Source organism: Equus przewalskii, chromosome 7 (genome assembly GCF_037783145.1).
Source record: "Equus przewalskii isolate Varuska chromosome 7, EquPr2, whole genome shotgun sequence".
NCBI classification, from domain to species: Eukaryota; Metazoa; Chordata; class Mammalia; order Perissodactyla; family Equidae; genus Equus; species Equus przewalskii.
The window spans coordinates 7,578,855-7,601,199 of record NC_091837.1 but is presented as its reverse complement, the minus strand read 5'-3'; the positions used below and the strand labels follow the sequence as shown (position 1 = coordinate 7,601,199).

The 22,345-nt window shown below is 55.9% G+C and overlaps 1 protein-coding gene across 9 annotated transcripts; it reads right to left on the bottom strand.

Moving 5' to 3' along the window:
• Positions 1-1,853: 1,853 nt before the first annotated feature.
• GAL3ST1 (galactose-3-O-sulfotransferase 1) lies at positions 1,854-20,694 on the bottom strand. 9 transcript variants are annotated; one of them, XM_070626908.1, is made up of 4 exons: positions 20,277-20,409; positions 18,689-18,816; positions 7,016-7,155; positions 1,854-6,235 (listed from the first exon to the last, which is right to left on the bottom strand). In XM_070626908.1, exons 3-4 carry the CDS (start codon positions 7,144-7,146, stop codon positions 5,092-5,094), a joined length of 1,275 nt encoding a protein of 424 aa, XP_070483009.1. In that variant the 5' UTR covers positions 7,147-7,155; positions 18,689-18,816; positions 20,277-20,409; the 3' UTR covers positions 1,854-5,091. The 9 variants fall into 9 exon arrangements, with proteins under 9 accessions (XP_070483009.1, XP_070483014.1, XP_070483006.1 ...); XM_070626913.1 differs by lacking the exon at positions 18,689-18,816 and having other exon boundaries at positions 20,277-20,694; XM_070626905.1 differs by lacking the exon at positions 18,689-18,816 and having other exon boundaries at positions 1,854-6,232; positions 20,277-20,671.
• Positions 20,695-22,345: the final 1,651 nt, after the last annotated feature.

The following is a 22,345-nucleotide window of genomic DNA, read 5'->3' as shown; positions in this document are numbered from 1 at the left end:
GGAGTGCCCGAGGCTGCGCAGCAGTTGAGTAGTTGACAATCAAGATTGCCTGAACCTGCCGCTGACTCAGGACACTGTAATCCATGTGCCTGGCACCAGGCAGAGCACACACCTGGGCAGCCTCACCGAGCCCGTGATGGTCTCCCCTTGGCCTTGCACAGGGTTAGCTGGAGTGGATCTGCCTCTCCCGCAGAACGGAGCCTCCCCAGCACCCCGCAGACCCACAGGCTAGAGCTTTAGCTACAAGAGGCAAATGCAGACCACCCCTCCCTGCTCCTTTCCCAGCCAGAGCCCCTGCTCCTTCCCCCTGGCTCCCCTCCCCCAGCACCTCAGGCCCATCTTCTGGAAGCCTGCCTCTAGTAGGTTCCACCCCTGCTCCAAAGCCCCCGTTAGCTCCTTGCTGCCTTCGGAGAAACTGCAGACCCCTTAGCCTGGAGCGCAAGGCCCTTGGGGTCCTTCCCGAGCTGATTTCCCCTGCTCTCCTTATTCTGGGCCCCTTGCCTCTCCACCATTCCGTGTCCAGCTCTTCTTATGCTGTTCCCTCTCCCTCGAATGCCCTTCCTTGCAGCACCCTGTATGAAATCCCTGCCTCCCTCACGGCCTATTTCAAAGGCCTCCACTTCTGCAAGGTCTTTTCTAATATGTCTTACTTGCTGGCAACTGAGTCTCCCCTCATTAACACCCCACTGTCATCTTCCATCTGCCCAGCTATTGTGAGCACCTCACAGGTCCACACCTTGAGCTCCTCGAGGGCCTGCTTCATTTTGTATATTCCCACCCCAGCACCCGCCGTGGCCCATTGTACACAGTAGGTGCTCAATAAGAGTTTACCAAAGATGTGATGGCAAGGGGAGCTGCGGAGGGCCACCTCGGCTTTTTTAGTTTCTCTACCGCTCTCTGGTGCCCCCAGGTTGTCCCTAGCCTGCCCAGGGGCCTGCCCACTCTCCAGAGCAAGCCTTCCCCAGCTCCCTGTCTCCAACCACCCCTGTCAAAACGCGCTGACCTGTGTCCCACCCCAGTGTCACGTGAGTTTTCACCTAATGAGCTCATTCCTGCACTTGCGTGCATTGGCTAATGTATACCATTCCTGAGAATAGGGGCCTGGTCACGTAGGGGTCACGTAGGGCAAGTTCGCTCTGGAAGGCCATCGTGAGGGAACTACCTGCTTCTCTCCTGTCCTACTCTCACCCTCCCTTTGCTGCTGCCTCCCTCCCTGCCTCCGCTCTCTCGCCCCTCCCTTCCTTCCTCCTTCCTCCCTTCTTTCTTCTCTTCCTTCCTTCTTTTCTCCCTCCCTATTTCTTTTCTTCCTTTCCTCTGTCTTTCACCATTTATTAAGCACCGACTGTGTGCCAGGCATTGGCCTGGGCTCTGGAGGCCGATTGTGTCAGTCAGACCCAGTCCCTGTCCTGGAGGAGCCCGCCATCAGGGCCTTGCAGACCAGCCAATCCACAGTTCTGGCCGTGGGTGAGCACTGCTGAGATGGGGGAGCCCTGAGGCCCTAAACCAGCCTGGGCTGTCGGGGAAGGATGCCCAGACGATGCGGCAAAGCTTCTTTGAAAACACGCAGCAATGTTAGGCCTGCAAAGGGAAGGGGGCCTCACAGTAGAGGGAACAGCATGGGCGAAGCCGCAGAGGCGTTCAGCTTCTCCCCAGGGGTGACGGGGACCATGCAGGGCTTGGAGCAGAGGACGGCCCCCAGCTGCAGGTGGAGGGTGGCTGGTAGGGGTGAGCCTGGGAGAGGAAGGAGAGGAAGGGGGCCAGGTGAGGGGCAGAGGCCCGACCCAGGGCAGGGACAGGGCATGGAGAGTGTGCAAGTGTCCTGGGGCTGCTGTAACAAAGTACCACAAACTGAGTGGTTTAAAACAACAGAAGTTTATTCTTTCACAGTTCTGTAGGCTAGAAGTCTGAGATCAAGACGTCAGTGGGGCCACGTTCCCTACGAGACTCAGGGTAGCATCCTTCATTGCCTCTTCGTAGCTTCTGGAGGGGGCCGTCAGTTCCTGGCGTTCCTTAGCTTGTGGCTGCATCACGCCATTCGCTGCCTGGCTTCATGTGGCATTTCCGTGTCTTCTAAGGATATCAGCCATATTGGATTAGGGCCCACCCTAATGACCTCATCTTAACTTGATTACAGGGACAAAGACCTTATTTCCAAATAGGGTCAGTCACTGGGAACGGAGGGTTAGGACTTCAACACATTTTTTAGGGTTTACAACACAACCCATAAAAGAGAGGAACAGGTCATTGCACTGAATTTCTCGCAGGGGCAGCCATGACCCGCCTGGCTTTCACAGCTCAGGCTGACAGACGCCCGATCACCGTGGGTGCCCCCAGCGCCCCAGCCAGGATCGTCAGCCCTCGGCTGCCCAGATACAGCCAGGGCAATCTGGCTGCTGCAGGGCAAGCAGCAGAGTCCCTTGGAAACCTCATACATTTTCAGCCATAGAAGAGACCTCCGTCCTGAGGCTGAGGTGGCCGACTGGAATGGCGCTGAAGGACTGGAGGTCACGAGCACCGGCCTTGGCATCTGACTCACCCGAGTTTGCATCCTGCCTCTATGGCTGAGTGACCCTGGGCTGGTGGCTGAGCCTCTCTGTGTCTGTCGCCATCTCAGGGGAACAAAGGGAATTGTGCATGTCCTGCATGGCACAGAGCTGAGCGCACAGTCGTGGCTCAGTACCTGGCAACTACTTATCAGTAAAATATTAATTATGTTAATAAATGAGTTAATAACTATAACACTCTTGAAATGAACCAGGCAGATCGTAAATGCTAATGAAGTAATTTATATTCTTGGCATCAACTATCTGCCAGATTTGTTCTCCTTGGATCCCTAAGGGCCTAGAAGTGCCAATATTAATAATAATAAATAATGTAATAATATATAACAATATCATTATTGGCATTTCTAGGCTCTCAAAGGTCCCAGGAAATATAATTATGGGGTTCCACAAACCCCGGATGTTATCATATTGCACTGTCACATGTATCTTTGACTAATAAAAGGAGGGGAGATTATCTTATGAATTTGAGACCAGTAACATCTTTTCCTGTGAATAGTCAGCCACTGTCAGTTTTATTTACTTGTTTTCACCTAGTTCTCTCCATATGAACTAAATAAAGCCTTCAGGAACGTGCCTATTTCTTGCTTCAAAGAATATTATGAGGGCGCAGACAGTGGCTCCAGGGGGCTGGTGGGGCCAAACCTCCCCCAGGCTGACCAACCATCCTAGTTGGCAGGGACTGAGGAGTTTCCTGGGATGTGGGAACTTTCAGTGCCAAAACCAGGACAGTCCCTGGAAACTGAGACAATTGGTCCCCCCAACTCCCGCTCCCCCTGCTTGGACCAGAAGCTCTCTCTCAGGAGGAAGTTTGACTCAAGCCTGGGCAGAGGCTAACAGCTGACTGATCTAGCTTTAAATTCTGGCTCTGGTACTAATTAGCTATGTGACCTTGAGTAGGTCGCTTAACCTCTCTGAACTTTAGCTTATAAAGCTGAGATGTTGTAGATATTCAGTTAAGGTGTGCGAGCACTTGGCTTGGAGCCTGGCACGAACAGGTCTCCAATAAAGAATCACTTGGCTCTGGTTTCACATCTGGCTGCTGGCTCCTGGTTAGAGACCCAAGAGTCCTTGCCCCAGAAAGGGCCCCTGTCCCCCTGGGGAGGCTGAGGGAGGTGGGTGGTTAGAGCTGAGGCATCCCTACCCTGGTTGGTCATACCCAACGTGCCTTGCTTGCTTGGCCACTATCTTCCTCTCTGGCCACGAGCTCCAACAGGGCCTGGGCTGACACGCTGATTGCTGTATGCTCGGGATCAGCTCAGGGCTGGGGGGAACAACAGATATCTGACGAATACCAAATATTTTTTGGATAATTAAACTGAATCCCAGGGTGGAAGGAAGAGACCCAGGGCCTGGGCAGGGTTGGAGCACAAGCAGACGGTGAGGCAGCCTGGAGGGGTCAGTGGGGGAAGAGGGCAGGCAGGGAGGGGGTGAACAGGCACCGGAGATGGAAGGGGCTTGGGGTCCCAGGGAGATGGTTTAGCTCTTGGTCTGATACGTCCTGCAATGTGACCTCAGGCAAGTCCCTTCTGCTCTCAGAATGTCAATTCGCACATCTGTAATATGGGATGGTAATTGTGCCTACCTCAAAGGGTTATCGTGAGGATTAATGAGATTGCACAAGGAACCTTTAGCCTGGGCCCAGGGACTGCTGCTCAATGCCCCACCAAGTACTCCCACTTCCCTCACACACACACACACATTTATATCTATCTATACACACGCACACACACATACACATTTGTACTCTATTGTGATCTGGCCACATACTCTACCCTCCCTGGCCCTTGCTCCCGTCCTACCACTTAGTTGCTGTGTGACCCGGGCCAGGTGACTTTCCCTCTCGGAGCTCCCTTCCTTATCTCCAGCATGAGATAATAACAGTCCCCACATTGCTGAGTGTTGACAAAGATGAACTAACACCCACAAAGTACTTAGTCTAGTACCAGGCACATAACCAGAGTTCAACTGCAATAAACGACTGGTATAGACCCTAGGATGATCACACACACACACCATCTTTCAGGTCCTGGTAGCTCACAGGGTCCTTCAACTACACAGGGCTTCAGTATGTGACAACTGCACACCAAACCCTGCCACACCCTTGGGTTCTGTCCCACAGACACACTCATACAGGCGCCCACCATGCTCTCTTGGGGTGTCCCAGTCCCCATCAGTCACCCCCAGCCCAGCCCGCCAGTCAGCACCACTGAGGCTGATTAACAAAAAAACAACATCAAATTCCTTTACTTCCGAAGTCTCCCCTTTAAGGGGAGGCAGGAAATAGAACATTCTTTTTTGGAGGGGAGGGGATTTAATAAAAAAAAGCTATAATTAGTCAAATACTGATCTCAGGCCCTGTGTGCTGTGGGCCCAGTCCTGGCCTGCCCGTCCCTGCAGCAGCCCCACCTCACCCTGGGGGGGGCCAGGGTGGCACCAGGAGGGGCTCGGGGGAGGCCAGCGGGCCCCTGCCTGGCCCCTCCTCGGCGGGCGAGCGAGCAGGCAGGGGGCCCGCTGGGCGGGCGGGATGTCACCACTGCAGAAAGTCCCGGATGAACTTCCAGAGCTTGGTGACCCACAGGTTGACGCCGAGGTCCATCAAGTACTGGATCTCGGGCGTGAGCATGCGGCGACAGAGCTGCGCGTGCCGCCGCCCGATGCTCTTCTTGAGGTTGTAGCCCAGGATGGACTTGGCGCCCAGCGGCTGCCAGGGCTGCATGGCCGAGTCCTGGATGGCGGCGGCGTCCACGGCGCGGCCCCCGTCGATGCAGATGCGCCGCATGCGCTCGTTGGCGCGCCGCAGGGTGGCCACCTCGCGGGCCATGCGCTCGCGCCCGAACGCCTCCACCTTGCGCCAGAAGCTGGCGTTGAAGTGGCGGTAGAGGCGGGCGTCCAGCACGTTCCAGGCGGTGGCGCGCCGGTACAGCTCGCCCGAGAGGCGCGGCCCCGCGGGGTCGCGGCGGGCGTTGAGCTTGAAGTAGAGCACGTCCTCCAGCTCCCAGCACAGCAGGTCCTTGAGCAGCACCAGCGACTCGTCGAAGTACTCCTGCAGGAGCACCAGGTGGAAGCGGCGCTCCACCTCCAGGATGTGCTCCTGCACCTGCGGGCTGCCCGGGTCCAGGCCGCTGTCGTAGCCCAGGTCGAAAAAGAGCAGGTTGCGGAGGTAGTGGGCGTTGTAGCCGTTGGGGTCATAGTAGCGATCGGGGTCCTGCAGGAACTCGGCCAGCTTGTCTTGGCTCGAGAGCTTCCAGGTGAAGGGCACCACCGACCCGAAGTAGTGGAAGGAGGACTCGAAGAGACGGGCGGGGTCGCGGAGCACGGTGATGAAGGTGGCGTTGGGCGGCACCAGGCCCCGCACCTCCTCGTAGTGGAAGCGCATGTGGTTGCAAATGATGTTGAAGCAGGCGCCGGGCCGGTAGTCCTGCACCAGGCTGCGCGCGAAGAAGGCGGGGTAGTCGAAGTCGTTGCGGCCGTTGGGGAAGGCGAACTTGAGCCCGTGCTTCTGGCCGAAGCGGAAGAGGATGTTGAGCAGGGTGCTGCTGGCCGTCTTGTGCGTCTTCATGAACACGATGTCGCGCCGCGGCTGGCACCCTGCCGCCGAGCCATTGGCCGGCGTCACCGTCTCTGGCTCACCTGGGGCAGGGGAGCAGGGCGCTGTGCCCTCCGGGGTCCTGCTGGGAACAGAGAGGTGGGAGAGCTTCAGGGGCTGCCCGGGGCCTGGGGTCTAGAGAGCAGGGTTGTTGGGGACAGTGGTGGCAGGGGAGCTGGGCCCAGGCACCACGCGGGGAGGTAGCCAGGCTGCAATGCCTGGGCGAATGGTTTGGCCTCTCTGGCCTCACTTTCCTCATCTGTGAGATGGGCAAATAACAGGCCCTACTGGTGGTGGTGTGAGACGAGCCTGCAGGTTATTTTCTCATTCATGGCCACTGCATCCTACATTTATCATGAATTAGCATCAGTTTGGACCACGTGAAATTTTGTAGGCCAAAATTGGTCAATTTTGACCAAAAATGGCCAATTGTCAGCAGTTTATTCTAGTTCTACTTAATACCACCAACTAAGGGCCCAGGCTGTGCCAGGCCTGGGCTGAGCAGCCTGGTGGGGAGGTGGGATAACCTCACGGTTAGGAGGCAGGCTTGGAGGCAGACCCTAGGTTAAATCCAGGCTTTGTGCTAGCTGAGTGCTCGTGGACAAGTCACCCCCACCTCCCAGCCCCGCTGGAAGCTCAGTGATGATAACTGGAGCCCTGAACACAGACGCTGTTATTTGTTTCTCATGCTCCTTGAGACAGGCTGTTATTATGCCCACTTCACAGATGAGGACACTGAGGCCCAGGGTTACACAGTGAGTTCTGCCCTCAGTTTAATTTCTGTCCAGCACAGCATGATGTGGGGCGCAGGGTGGCAGGGTGTCCCCTCACCACCACCCACCAGCTGCCCAGGTGGGCCACTCACGCAGAGGCCAGGCCAGTGTGCAGCGGGGGCACGGCGTAGGAGTAGAGCAGCAGTAGGAAGCTGGTGAAGAGCGCTCCCAGCACCAGCCCCTTGGCCATGGACTCCCAGCGCTTCTTCTGCGGCAGCGGCATCTCAGACACCTGCGGGGGACACAGAGCGGGACAGATGGAGGCCGGCCCCAGGGAGCCCCCGCTGCTGCCCCAGGCCTGGCTGGGTTGAGGGGCAGCCTTCAATATTAGGACCTGCCTTCTCAGCCCTGTGGCCACCCAGCAAGGTCCAGACAGGGACAGAGAGACAAACACGTGGAGAGACACAGCGACAGGGTTACAGACAGAGACGCTGGGTGAAGCCAACACAGAGTTAGGGAGTGGGGCAGGGAGAAGGGTCTACCGCCTGACTCAGTTTTAATTTTTGAGCTGACTGGTGGGGTGGGTATGTGGGTATTCATTAGTTTATTTTTCATACGTATTCGGGCTTCATAATGAAATCATTTCCTAAGAAGGAAAAGAAGACCCTCTCCCAGTGTCCTGTCTCCCCAGGCCTGGGGCTAGGGTGGTCTACAGGGAGGGGCTCCCCAGGTCCTGAATCCCTCAACTTTCAGAAGACCCAGCCAGTCCCACCCATCCCCTGTGCCACCCTTCCCAGCTGCCCAGGGAGGGGCCGAGGCTCCTTGTCTCTCTTCACTGGCCCCTGTGCCCCTGGGTCTGTAGGGGAGGCAGAGGGAGAAACTGAGACTCCAAATGAGAAAGGAGAGGGCTCAGGTCGCACTGCCGGCCAGGCCTCCACCCACACCCACCTTGCCCATCGCCAGCAGGCAGGGCTGCCCAGCGAAATCTGAATTTCAGATAAACAACAAATACATTTTTTTTTTTTTAGTATAAGTATGTCCCAAATATTGCACGGGACATACTTATAGTAAAAATTATTCAATGTTTATCTGAAAATCAAATTTAACAGGCTATCGTGGTTTTTTGTTTGTTTTTGGTGTGGGGGGAGTCTTTTGGTCCCCTATCAGCAGGGGAGGATGAGCTGAAATGGGGGCAGTTGATGCTAAGGGATGGGGTCCAGGGGAGAGCAGGGGCCCAGGGGGCCTTCCCACCTCCCCTTGGCTGCCAAGCGAAGGCACCAAACTTTCCACTCCTGTTCCAGCACAAGCTGCATTGGCCCCTGAGGCCACGAGAGGTCACGCATGCTGCGCCCCTGACCACACGCATGGCACGTCACCACTCTCCCTGGGGGCAGAGGCCCAACAGCCTGCCTGGAGGAGGGGCGCACATAGTTCCCCCTGGAAAAGCTATCCCAGGACCCACAAACCCTGCCCAGAGAACTGCAGGCCCACACCGCCAGCCAGCACCAGGCCCTGAGTCCTCTGCTCATCATCCGGAAATTTCTCCTCCTAGGAAAGGACATGAAGAAGCAATTTGCAGAGGAAGAAAGTCTACAAAAGGGAATTCGGCCTCCCTCGTGACAATGACATAGCCTCGTTCACTCAGGTGGGCAAGGTGAACAGGATGGCAGTGGACGAGAATGTGGGGGAATTTCCGGAGGGCGGTTCTATCAAAGGAGGAAGGCACGAGCTCTCCGAATTCCAACTATCCTGCGGAAACTCGTGGGCAAAGTCACACATTCAAGGGTGTGCAGGGCACTGTGGTCAGAAATAGAAAACAATTAGAAACATCCTCAGTGACCCTCAGCGGGGGACCGTCACAACAAACCAAGGCCCATTCCCGGATGGAGTCACCTGTACCCATTCAAAAGAACAAGGCGGAGCCAAGTGGACTGGCTCAAAACCCCACTGTGACCTGTTAATGTGAAAAAAGAAAGTTCCAGAACACCATGCCCCCAAATCCATATATATTTAGGATACTGGAGGGCAGTATCCTAAATTTTAACAGTGGTATCCTCTGCATAGCTGGGGGAGAGATATCCAGGGAATATTTTCCCATATTATGCATTTCTGTAATGATGTCTTTTTTTTTTAATGAGAAAAAGGCAATAAAATGAATTTTTTTTTTGAGGAAGATTAGCCCTGAGCTAACTGCTGCCAATCCTCCTCTTTTTGCTGAGGAAGACTGGCCCTGAGCTAACATCCGTGCCCAACTTCCTCTACTTTATATGTGGGATGCCTGCCACAGCATGGCATGCCAAGTGGTGCCATGTCCACACTCAGGATCTCAACCGGTGAATCCTGGGCCACCGAAGTGGAACGTGCGCACTTAACCACTGCGCCACTGGGCTGGCCCCAATAAAATGAATTTAATATATTTAAATAATAGATCATAAAGCTTATGAGGTGGCATAAGCCTGCCAGCCACAGGCTGGTCATGGAGGGGCCCGACGTGGACGAGGTGCCCACCCATCTCAGGCTCTGGAAGCCACAGGCCTGTGTTTCAAACACAGGAACCCCTTGAAGCCTCAGTTTCTCATCTGTAAAACGGGGCAGCGGGGAGCCCCCCTCGCTGGCTCTTCCTGAGACAGGCTGGCAAAGCGACTAGCACCGAGTTATCACTCAGAGAGTGTTAGCTGCCCCCTTCTGAGCCCCTGGGGGAACTGCTCCCTGCTTCTGTCTTTGTCACCCTGAGGTTGGGCCCCCCTGAAAAAGGAGTGGCCGAAGGGCCCCCCATCAAGCACAAACCTGTCCCACCGGCCTCCTGCTCCCCAGGGGCCCAGCAGGAAACAGGGCAGAGCCCTGGGCCAGGCCAGAGCCGCAGATTTGGGCCCAAACCCTGAGTGGATTAAAATCAGTGGGTTTAAAATCAGTTTCTCTGATTTCAAAATGGGGAGGGGTTAGGATTCCTACCCTCCGCAAATCCCAGGGCCCACCCAGGCCCCAGCAGCTCCACTCACCAGGGTACTTTCCGGAACTCTAAGGGCTGATGGCGCAGGCTCTGGGGTGGAGGCCAGGCAGCAGGGGGCAGACCGGCCTCCCAGAACCACCAATCAGGCTCCACCCAGCCCTGCCCAGGATGCCCCTCCCCCTCCCTCACTGCTTCATTCATTCATTCATTCATTCATTCATTCTCCCACCTGGGCTTCCTAAAACTGTGCCAGGCCCTGGGCTGTCTCACCCTCAGGCGTCATTTTTGAGGCCCTACTATGAGCCCTGGGCAGAGGGCGGGGGTTGCTTCTCCAGAACATCTCACTGACTCTGCTCAGCTATCCTGGGAAGCAGACCCCACTGTCACCTCCATTTTGCAGAGGGGGAAACTGAGGCTCTGAGAGGTAACATGACTTGTCCAAGGTCACTCAGCAAGGCAGGGGGCAGGGCTGGGATTTGAGTCCAGGTCTGCCAGCCTCCAAAGAGCAGCTTTCGGCTTTGTTGATGGCAGCCCCTGCCTGGCGTGTCCCAAGCCCCACCCCGAGCTGGGGGAAGGAGGGCGTGTGCCTCCCCATCACAGAAGGCGGAGCTGTGGATGCGGAGCTCGGTCTCAGGAGCACAGCAGGGGCTGGCCTCTGTGGGCTGGGCAGCCAGGATGGGGGCAGCGAAGCTGAGCGGCCTCCTGGGCATCCTGTGCTGGCAGCCTGGGGCATCCAAGGCTGGTGGGTCCCTTCCTGCCTGGCCTCCGGGAACTTGGGCATGTTGCTCACCCTCTCTGAACTTCAGTCTCCACACGTACTCAATGGCCACACAGCAGTAAGACTGGGGCAGACAGGGCCCTTTGTGATCACAGGCAGAGCCCCTGGATAGACAGAGGCCACAGCCAGGAGTCCAGCTACAGGGAAAATAGTCATGAGGCCGTGAGATCTGAATGAGAGAATGCACGTACACAGGTGGAGATCAATACATACTAATTATTATTCTTGCTATTGACCAGGGCCCAGTCCCAGTGCACAGGCCCATGCTTGTGGGACGAGGGACTCCTTCCATGCCCAGCTGCAGGCAAGCCTCTGGTGACTCACCCCTGAGCTCTCTGAGCCTGGCACCTGGTGAATGTTTGACGAATGACCCTCCATAAGCCTTAGGGAAGAACGAGGCCATGGCCAATAATACGTGTGAGAGCTACGTGTTGAGTCACACATGTGGAAGCCACACGGGGCCAGCACCTTGGGACCAGGGTCTCTGGTTTGAATCCCAGCTCTGCTACTTCCTTGCTGTGTGCCCTACGCAAGGCTGTACCCCTCTCTGGGCCTCAATTTCTCTTCCAAAATGATGATAGCAACTTTCCCTCCATCACGGGGCGCTGTGCGGATCCTCTGCACCCCACAAGGAAAGTGCCCAGCATGGGGCTGGCACAGAGCAGACACTCACTGAGCACAGGCTGCCACCATTCTTAGTATTATCATTATTGTTACCCTCCCAGGGTCCCAATCATGGCCTCTTCGAGGTGTGTGCCCACTGGCCCATGAAGGAGCTTACAGGCAGCTGACGGTCCCAGGTCCAAGGCCACATGTGGAAGATGGCACAGCCGGGAGGCTGAGGCTCAGAGAGGGCAGGGCCACCTTCAAGGTCACACGGCGCAGCAGCATCAGAGACAGGACTAGAACCCAGATCTCTTTCTTCCTCTTCCTATGGTGGTGACAGTCCCAGGCATGCAGGGCAGATGGTCCCTTCTCCTTAGCCCACCCCGTCTGTTCCTGCCCTTCTGGGTTACCCCAGCTACATTGCCTCCATCTGTGCCGAGGGCTGGCTCCGGGCCAGGCCCAGCAATCCTCCTGTGTGGCTGGACCAGCACCCTCCAGGGAATGAAGGAGAAACAGGACTCATCCCCCACAGTGTGCACACAGGAAAACCAAGACCGGGATGGTAAACCTTCTGGACTAGAGCATCGCCACCAGGCAGATCTCAGTCCAAGGGTGTCCTACTCGCCCAGGGACCCCTGTGCAGGGGGAGAGGAAAACACACTCACCTCGGGCCCTGGCTGGCTGCCCCTTCCCTCTCCCTGCCTGAGCCACGTCTGACTCCCAGGCTGCCTCTGCGGTCACTGGGAAACAGGAATGCACCAATGACACCCAGCAGCATGCTGGCTCCCTCACGCTCCAGCTGGTTTGAATATTCATGAGTTCGCTCTCTGGGGATAGCAGGTGGCATGTCTCTGCACCCTGCAGGTGCTGCCCTGACCCTCTGCCCCCTGAGTGGCTCCGAACCTCTCTGGACCTCAGCAGCGGGGCAGCTCCTTCATCCAAGGGTTCAGCAAGGTTCTGGGTGTCCTTGGGCCAAGGACACAAGCAGCCGCAGAGCCTGCAGAGAGCCAGGGACAGGCTCAGAGGCCACGGGAGGGACGAGGAGGCACGTGCAGGTGGGGAGGCTAATTGCCTCCCAAATCACATCTCTTTTAAGTCTCAGGCTGCCCTGTGCATCAAGCAACACTGTCAGCTCACTCCCCAAGTGAGGAAACTAAGGCTCAGAGAGGTGAACTCAACTGTCCAAGGTCACACAGTTAGCAGAGGGCAGACAGAGTCCAAAAACGGACTTGCCAAACTCCAGGGCTTAAAGATGCTGAGACACAACCAGAGACCCAGGTTTGTCTAAATCTGTGGGAGCCCAGAGAGCGAGCAACCTGGAAGGCCTCCTGGAGGTGGAGCACCTGACCAGGGCTGGGAGGACGGGTCTGATGAGATTTCACCTCTCCGAGTTCCAAGTCCTTCACCAAGGAGGTAAAGTATGGGATCCTGCTATCCTGCCTCCACTCCTGTGTGAGGGCTGGCGGCACAGGACACCCTGGACCAGCCTTGAGGGATTTGGGCCGATTAGAGATGCCCATCCTTCCCAAGGTCTCTGCAGGAAGAGGCAGTTCTAGGGGCTCTGGTCCTAAACCCCAGGGGCCCTCGGGCTCAGCCCAGGCACTGGAATCTCTGGCAGACTGCTTTTAGCTGGGTTCGGCTCTGTCCTCTCTCAGCCTTGCCCATGAACAGAGGGGGCCCAGAAAAGCCCCCCCCAATCCTTCCTGCAGCACTGATGCCCAGAGCCCCCACCATGGCTGAGGCACAGGGCTCTACGGATCCAGCGTCCCCGTCAATTAATAGTAGTCATTATTGTGATCGTCATTTATGACACACCAGAACACTTTCATGGGTTGAGCAGTTGCCACCTCTGCCCAGGGAGCAGAAAGCATCCGACACTTTGTTCTGAGCGCCCTTTCCCCCAGAACCCCACTCAGCCCGGGAGCAGCCCCCCAAACATCCATGAGACACCAGAACTTAAACGACTCCAGGGGGCTCAGAGTTCCAACCTGTCTGAGTGCTGATCAGGGGCAGGGCATGGGGTAGAGTTGTTTTATTTTTCTGCGCTGAGATAGCTTGAAGATAGATATCTGGAGGTGAGGCAGGGCGGAGCTGGCATCAAATAGCAGGGATGTTGGTTTATGAGCGTGGACTCTGGACCAAACAGAGTCGGGTATCAGGCTCAGGACTTCCCAGGCCACACGTACCCTCATAATCCTCATGGGGAGCCCCTGTTATCACCCCTACTTTATAGAGGAGTGAGCCGAGGCCCAAGGAGGAGAAATGACAAGCCCAGTATCAGGGGGGGTTAAGAACCTCATCCAGGTGGGAATGGAGGTCAGGCTCTTGAGCACCAGTGAGATCATGGGTGGGGCGGGAAGGCAAGCAAAGAAGAACCATGAGAAGCAAAGCTTTCCAGAGTAGAGAGTGTCGATGGCAGAACCTGCCCCCGCCCCAGCCCTGCGAGAGGGGTCTCTTCCCAGAGCAACAATGACAACATCTCTGGCTGGTTCTCCCCCTCCACTGAAAACAATTTTTTTTTTTTAAATTATAAAAGCAGTACATGCTGACTGAAAAATAATTCAGGCAATTACAGAAAAATGTAAAGAAAACAACGAAAAGAGCTCCATCTTCAGAGGTCACTACCCTTAAAACTTTAGCACAAGCCTCCTCACATTTTTTTTCCGTCTATATATCCTTACAGATGATGAGAGGGGGTCTCTTTTGGGGCACATTTTGTTTTTGACTTTTTTCCCCCCACATATCACTAGATTGTGGGCATCTTTTTGTCCTTAGACATGAGCCTTAGATTGATCCGTTTCACGGGTATTTACTGAGCGCCTGCACCGCGGCCAGCGCTGGGGTTTATGATGCCGGTGCCCGGAGCAGAGAGGAGCAGATAGCTGCGGGTGCTGTGATGGAGGACGCATTGGCGGCCCGGGCTTGCCGGAGCACGGAGAAAACCCCTAGTCCAGCCAGGGAGGTGGGAGGGGCGTGGTCACGGAAGCTTCCTCGGGTAGGGGGCTCCGGCGGCGGAAGCAGCTGTGTATTTTCCGATTTCCAAAAGCACTTTGTTCCTTTCTCTCCCTGGGTACACGGCTAAACTACATTTCCCATCCTCCCTTACAGCTCAGTGTCCTCACGTGACTAAATTCTGACCAATGGAATGTGAGCAGAATGGCAGCTGATGAGGTTAAGCGGGCGGACCTTCTCCGTGGTCTCCTTTCCCGTGTGCTGGATGAATGGGGCAGTCTCTAAGGATCCCGAGGTGGGAAGGGCCATGAGGTGGGAGGAGCCTGGGTTTCTACGTCACAGCTCACTGAGCACCCAATTGGATTTCATGAAATGACAGCTAAACTGTCATTGCATTAAGACTTTTGGAACTTGGGGCTTGTCTGTTACAGCGGCTAGCATTGACTAACGCATCTGTCACCCTAGAATGAGCCAGGCAGAGAGAAAAATGTGTGCAAAGGCCCAGGGCAATTGAGAAACTAACAAATGTTCAGCCTGGCTAGAGCGTCCACTATGTGTGCATGTCAGAGGTTGAGTGGGCAGGGAAGACTAGAGGCACAGCCAGAAAGGGGGCAGGGGCAGGCAGGACATGCAGGGCCTCGGGAAGCATGCTAAGGAATCTGGCCTGGATCCTGTGGGCAATGGGGAGCCCTGGCAGGGCCTACCGAAGGGGAGTGAGGAGATGGGATGCCCATCTGGCTGTTGGATGAACTGTAGGGGTGAAGAAGGAGCGGGAGGAGCAGGCAGACCTCTAGGTGGTTATTACAGCTGTCCAGGTATGAGATGACCTGGACCAAGCAGAAGGCCAAGGGATAGACTGGAGCCACCTGTAGGCCACGGCATGGACGGCATTTGGTGGGTGATTGGGTATGGAGGAGGGGCAGAAAGACTCCCTGCTGGAGTGACTGGCTGGCTGGGCGTGGAGGTAGTCCTTGAGTGGGAAAGGTTAAGAGAAGGACAGGTTTAGTGTTGGGGTCGGGTGGCTGATGTCAGGTTCAATTTAGGACACGTTCAGTCTGGGAGATGTGTGACATGCTCACAGAATGTCCAAAGGGCAGTAGGATCCCCTGCCTGGAGCACAAGAGAGAGATCTCAGGGGAGAGAGGGTGGGGGCCATGGGCACAGAGTTGGGAACTGAGGCCAGAGGAGTAAATGGAGTCACCAGGGAGAGGGTGAGGAAGGAGAAGACGCCTGCACTTGTGAGAGCGGGGAGGGGCACAGCCCTCTAAGGAGATAAAGGGCCTCCAAAGCCATTGGCTGCAGAACATTCTGTGGAACCGCTGCTCCCCAGGAAACGTTCCCTGCATGAAGGGCATCTGTGCTGTTTGCTGAGTGTACACACATAGGAACAGGGCTCTGGGAGAGAAGGTGGTGGGGTGAGGGGGCCCTAGGGCTGCTTCCTACAGCTGGAAAAGAATCTCATGGGGACACTGGAGGAGACTTTAAAAGTGGAGCAGAGGGGGCTGGCCCCGTGGCCGAGTGGTTAAGTTCGCGCGCTCCGCTGCAGGCGGCCCAGTGTTTCGTCGGTTCGAATCCTGGGCGCGGACATGGCACTGCTCGTCAGACCACGCTGAGGCAGCGTCCCACATGCCACAACTAGAGGAACCCACAACGAAGAATACACAACTATGTACCGGGGGGCTTTGGGGAGAAAAAGGAAAAAATAAAATCTTAAAAAAAAAAAAAAAAAGAGTTTAAAATAAAAAAAAAAAAAAAAAAGTGGAGCAGAAAGACTCTCCCTACAGTGCTCAGAGTACATATTTGACAGTAACTATTACAGTTCTAAAAGAGTCTATCCTCAGACCCAGCAACTCCATCTGTGGGAGTTTATTCAAAGAAGATAATCTAACAAGAGATCTGAGATGGGTCACAAAGATGTTCATTGTGGTATTATCCATCAAAGGGAAAAATAGAAATAACGTAAATGTCCAACAATAGGGGATGGTTAAAAATATTATGTGACATTCACCTCATGGTCTATCATATACTCATTAAAATGATGTCCACAATAATAATTAAGTGAAAAATACACACACATAGAATTGTACACATATATACACACATATATAATTTTGTTTTACAAAGAGTCTGTATTACTTTGGGAAAAAATTAAAATAAAAAATAAAGATATTTCCATTTTGAAAAACTGCAGTCTGTCTGGAGAAGGAGAGAAGAGCAGCTAGTCTGAAGCATGCCCCACCTTGCTGGGTGACCATGGCAGGCATGTTACCCTCTCTGAAGCTCAGTATCTTGAGTAGGGAAGAGGCAGCAGGGGCCCGGGATGGAGAAGAAGCTGGGAAGTGTGGGCTGCCCAGTTGAAGGTGCAGATGGCAGAGGTTGGCCCTCGATCCAGGAGCACTGGGGCAATGACATGCATGGATCCAGAAGCTGCCTTACTCGGAGCCCCTCTGGAGCAGGGTGCTGGAGTAAAGATGGGGAGGACCACCCAGAGGGGCATTTCAGTGGGACCCCAACTTGCTGACTTGCAGGACCACCTCCAAAACTGCCAGCCCTGGCATCTTGCTCCTACTGCCCCCTTGACTGGGGAGCAGTGGCCTGCTGGGTCCCACGCCTGGCAGTTGACTGAGAAGAGGGCAATGTTCTTTGATGATTCAGAAAGCATTTTTCAATCTTGCAGGGTCACCTAGCTCTACTGTTTCAAAGGGCAACCATACCTGCGACCTCAACAGACCCTCCCAGTGTCACCTACTAGTCCATGTGACACGTGGGGGAACAGAGGCTCAGAAACTTTTGGAAGGGCTAAATGGCAAAGTCAGAACTGGGAGCAGACCCATAGCTCTTCCTGCTATACTGCCTTGTCCAGGCAAAATCACCACCCCTCCTGATGGCCGATTTGAGTCACCTCAAAGCAGAGAGGCGAAACAGAAGTCAGTCACTTCATTAGCTCCAAAATTACTGGGAACCCCGGAGATGAGCATGTAAGACTTGGCAATATCATTCTCTGTACCTTCTAGCATGACTGAAATGTTTTTTAAAGGAATGTCATGCACTTGTTTGCATAAAAATATGTAACAACATACAGTCAGGCGCCACATAATGATGTTTCAGTCAATGACAGACCACATATATGTCAGTGGTCCCATAAGATTAGTACGACACAGCCTAGGTGTGTAGTGGGCTATACCATCTGGGTTTGTGCAAGTAATGTATGTAGGGGAGGAAGAAATTCTCCTCTGCCCTTCTAGGTTCTTCTGGCTGGCCTAAGAATTAAACTGACATGAGACAGACTAACAGGAGAAAACCAAACAAAAGTTTGAAAACAAGTATACACGGGAGAAACCCAGTAAAACCAAGTAACTCACCAAAATGGCCAAAGTCCTCACCTTAAATACCATCCTCAGCTAAAGACAAAAGCAGATGCCTGGGGAGGCAGAATCAGGGACCTCAAAGGGAAGGAAGACAATTCACAGGCGAAAAGGAGCAAACGACTGGAAAACAAGTGTTTGGCGACACAGAAACAGAACACCAAGGGAAGCCCAACAAACAGGCTTTTCGAGGATCCTCCCTGTCCACTGCCCAACTTGTGTTATGCTAAGGTGAGAGCTCGCTTCCTGAGATGGGTTTTTTGTCTGAATTCTTTTAGGCAGTTAAAGGGGAAGTGACAAGAAAAATTTTGAGTCTTTTGTTTCCTAAAAATCATCAGCCTAAACTAATCCTCATGTTAAAGAGACACATTTTGGGGTGGCAAATTTTGTTCCCTTTCAGTACACTCTATGATGTTCATACAACGATGAAATTACCCAACAGTGCATTTCTCAGGACGCATCCCTGTTAAGTGACCCATGACTGTAACGTTTTTAAAAAGGCGCAGAGCACTTGCTGTGCACTATGCCCCGGATCCGCTCACCCACCTCTCCATTCCTGGAGAGACTGAGAAGCTCTGGCTATAAATCCCAGCTCCACTACTCCCCAGCTGGGCAGCCTTGGGCAATGACTTCCCCTCTCTGAGCCTCAGTTTCCAAAAAAATGGGGATATTTGCCCTCCCATGGGTTTTCTGTGAGGATCAAATGGGATGAGGCATGCAATGCCCTCTGCACACACCTCTGATTATTATCACGACCCTTCTAGACACACCTGGCAAGAGAAGCTGGACACACCAGGGCAGACTCCTGAAAGGCCACCCTCCCCATCCAAGCACCCATATGTCCCATGCTCCAGACCCAAGTTCCCTAACCCCCAGATTTCACATCTGAGGACACTGAGGCACAGATAGGGAAGGACTTGCTAAGGTCCCCTGACAAGTCAGGGCACTGCTGGGATAAGGTCTGGGAGTGCTCAAGCCACACCTCAACTCTGCCCTGGAACCGGCAGGAGGAAAGAAGGACTCCACTTCCTCCCAACCATCACTCCTCACCTGGCAGTTCCCCCGGCCCCCAGCCCACCAACACCCCCCCCCCCCCCCAAACACCTCGGCTCCATCCTGCCCTCCGGTCTGGAGCAGGACCGAGCTCCTAAAAGGGGTTGTCCACATTCCTCACCAGCCAAAGCGAAGCCAGAAGCCCTTCACAAGCCTGCTGCTATGTCTGGAATTCCTCCACCTGTGCATCAGTCTCCCAGGTTAATCATTACCTCTTTCACTGGGATGGCACGCTCAGTCCCCGAGAGCCTGAATGGAGGGACCACAGGGAACACACTCCCCCCTTAGTGGGTGACAGGAGAGCCTTGGACCCATGCCCGTGGGACAAAGGGCTGTGCGGGAAGCTGCTGGGCTTCTCTGTCCACAGGGAGCTTCCTTCAGGCAGGGTTCTGCCTGAGAGAGAAGCAGGGAACGAAGCAGCCCAAGGTGGCAGCTGGGAACAGGGCTCCGTTGTCTCTGCTCCCAGGGTAGCAGCCTGCCCACCCTTCGAGTGTCAGGAAGAGCTGGGAGCCAAGGAGGCAAGGGGGGAGGGGTCCTGAGCAGGGGGTTTGGGGCAGCCTAAGCAGACCTAAGAGGCTAGGACCCCAGAAGGTCAGAGAGGTCTTGGGTAGGGCTGGGGTCCTGAAATGAGGGCCAAGGCAAGACTTCCAGGATTTGAGGTCAACTCAGTCACCTTTGAACTATGTGACCTTGGGCAAGTCACTTAATCTCCCTGGGCCTCAGTTTCCCCCTCCTGATAATGGGGATAATAGCAAGGTCCCCTTCAAAGCACAAGGTACAGTGCAGCAGCAGAGGGGCTGTTCTGGCTCAGGTCTGCCCACAGCCTCACCCTCTCTGGGCCTCAGGTCACCACCTCGCTAAAAGAAGAGGTTGGATTCTCCCAACTGGACTTCCTCCTGAGGATTTCCATGGCATCTGTCATCTTGGCAACCCAGATGATCGGGTGTCAGGCCTGCGCTCTCTCTCCCCCCCTCCCTCCCTCCCACTGGTGTGAGTTACAGCAGCCAGATGTGCGCCCATCACCTCTCCTGCTCTAGGCAGGTGGGGAGGGGGTCCCCACTGGGAAGGGGCCACAGTCTTGCTCTGAGCTCTTTGGCACCAAGGGGGCAGACCAGGCTGGACTCCCTTCCCGCGCACTGGTCCAGGAAACAGGGGAACTGCTGAGTTTCCTGCAGGACCCCTCCTGGATACCAGGGTTTGTCCCACTCCCACAAGCCTCTCCTTGGTGGCCTTGCCCCCTCTGTGGCACAGGACGGGGCCTTCCTCAAGCAGAGAGGACCATCCCTCACCCTGGCCCCTGCCCCTGCTCTGACCTCCGTGTTCTGGGAAGGGCTGGTGGGAAGAGGGGCGATCCCTGCCCCTCCTCGCCAAAGGCTCAGGCCTTGTGTCCAAGATTAATCATTAATGGGCTCCCAGCTCCAGCCTGGCTCCAGCCCCACCCGCCCCATGGTCAGGGAATGGGAAAACCCTGGAAACAGGGGCCATGGGAAGAAACCAAGGGCAGGGAGAGCATCAACCTGCCCACCCTCTGGCGGCTGCAAGGAACACGAGGACCCTGGGAGCAGCAGCGTAACTCTCCCCTGCCTCTAGGTCTGAGTCTGACGCCCACAGTCTCAGTTTGGAGGTTGGGGTGAGGAAAGCCGGGCCCCGAGGGGGTAGACTGAGGCAGGGAGCAAGCTGGTGGTGGGTGCGGGGCCCCCAGGACATACCTTGTCCCCGTCCTTCTCGGGTTTAGCGTGCTGGCTCGGCCCGGGCCGCGCCGCCCGGGCGCTTACTAGGCGGCGGGACGTACCCGCCGGGCCTGGACCATGCCTCCGCCCCCGCCGCCGCCGCTGCCGCCGCCGCACCCGCTCGGACCAGGTGCGGCCGCCAGCCTGGCCCGGCCCCCGGCGCCGCGGCCAATGGGCGCCTCGGGCCCCGGCCCCCTCCCGGCCCCTAGGCGCCCGCCCAGGACGCACAGAAGCCGCATTCAGCGCGCCGGGGCGCATCGCCGCGCCCCCGCCGCCGTCCCAACAAGGCGCGTTTGTCCCCGACGCGCCAACAGGGCCATTGTCCCGCCACCGGAGTCGGAGGCTCGGCCGAGCTCCCAGCCCGGGAGGGGATTCGAGGGTGCCTGGGAAACGAGGTGGCGTGGTGGTGGTGGTGAGGGCAGTTCAGCTCTGGGAAATGGGAGGCGGCTAGACTAGTTGCTGAACTTTTATTGGGCCTTCTGGGGCCCTGGGGATCCAATGGAAGCTATGGCCTCTTGCTCCAGAATCAGTGCAAGCTGGACACGCATTTTGGGCATCTGAAATGTTGATGAGAGGGGTGGGGTGTGGTGCCGGAATCCTGAGAGAAGCTAAGGCAAGGGACAGATCTCCAACTGGTCTCACCACTTGAGGGTCTCAGCGGCGCAGGGCTGAGCACAGCACCATCAGCAGGTGCCCCATGAGGATCCACCTTTTTCCAGTCTGGTGTTTCCCTCCAGAGGAAACTGGTTCTTCCCAGAGGTGCAGGACGAATGACAGGGACTACCACCCGCCTGGAGCCGGGAATGCTCAGCTCCAGCTGTGGGCAGTGCAAAACAAACTGGCCACCCAGTGGGGCATGGGCCATAGCAGAGCCCCACTGCCCCTACCATTGCGGGGTGACTCTGGAATGGGGAAAATTCCACACCAGCATGGCTGCCAGGGACTTTTCCGAATCTCATGGGCCTCCTCTCCAGCCTTGCCCTGGCATCCCTGCCACAGCCCTGGGATTCACATGCACCCAGGCAGGTCCAAGTCATCCCGTAGGGTGGCAGGCTTTGGCTCCGGAAGCCCAGCCCTGTCCCTGCTTCTGGAAGCATCCCTGCAATGCCTGAGCGTGCCAGAGTAGAGCACAGCCCTCCTACACCCGCAGCAAGGCCCAGCCGAGACAGGGGCCCCGGGTTCTCTGCTCCCTCGGCCAGAGCCTCCCCAAGCTCTTGCCTTCCCCTCAGCAGGTTGGGCCCGCAACCACTGCCCAAAACACCTCTACAGAGCCTGGGTGCAGTGAGGGCCAAGGCCCTCAGGTGCCTAGATTTGAGGAGGGTAGAGCCCAGGTCTAAACCCACACTTCCCCACCCTGGCCCCTGCTCCTGACAGCATCAGCCCGCCGTGGCAGCCTGGGGAGTCTATTCAGAACTCCCTGCCTGACCTGGGAGGGGCTGAGTGACCACCCTAAGACCCTGATTCTGGCCCTGGCTCTGCCACGAGGCACTAGCAGTCCCGGGCAAGGGCATGTCCCCCTGGGCCTCAGCAATGGGACTGCCAAGGTCGGTAGGAAGCTATAAGGATGGCTGAGTAAGGGTCACAAGTTGGGCTGCTGCCAATGTCCACACTGGGGGTTACTCAGTGGTTCTGCTCATGAGCCCACAAGGTAAAGCTGACCCCGAAGAGCCTTCAGGCACTAGCTTTCACCTCCTGGCTGACTCCAGCAGGAAGTGATGACAATCACAGCTGCTGTCTGCTTACTTACTAGACACCTGACACCAGAGTCTGCACATCATCATCACTGGACCCTCCACACAGCCCTGGGAGGGAGGCTCCAGAACGTCTACCCCTAATTTACACATAAGGAGGCAGTTTGAGAGGAAAGGACCCAGGCTGGAATGTGAACCAAGCTCAGACCAACTTCAGAGCTCGGACTGACAATCTCTGCACCTACCTTCTGGCATCCTTGGACCCAAAGGGGTGCTTGGATATCCAGAGCTCTGAGCAATGAGTGGACCCTTCTCCGTAAACACCCAGGGCAGGCCCAGCCTGGAGCACAGGGCACG

Coding starts and splice junctions, on each gene's coding strand:
- GAL3ST1 (XM_070626913.1), bottom strand. CDS start 20,555: ATGCGCCCCGGCGCGCTGAATGCGGCTTCTGTGCGTCCTGGGCGGGCG. Junction 7,156..20,276: donor CCGAGAAGGACGGGGACAAG/GTATGTCCTGGG, acceptor TGTCCCCCGCAG/GTGTCTGAGATGCCGCTGCC. Junction 6,236..7,015: donor CACACTGGCCTGGCCTCTGC/GTGAGTGGCCCA, acceptor CTCTGTTCCCAG/CAGGACCCCGGAGGGCACAG.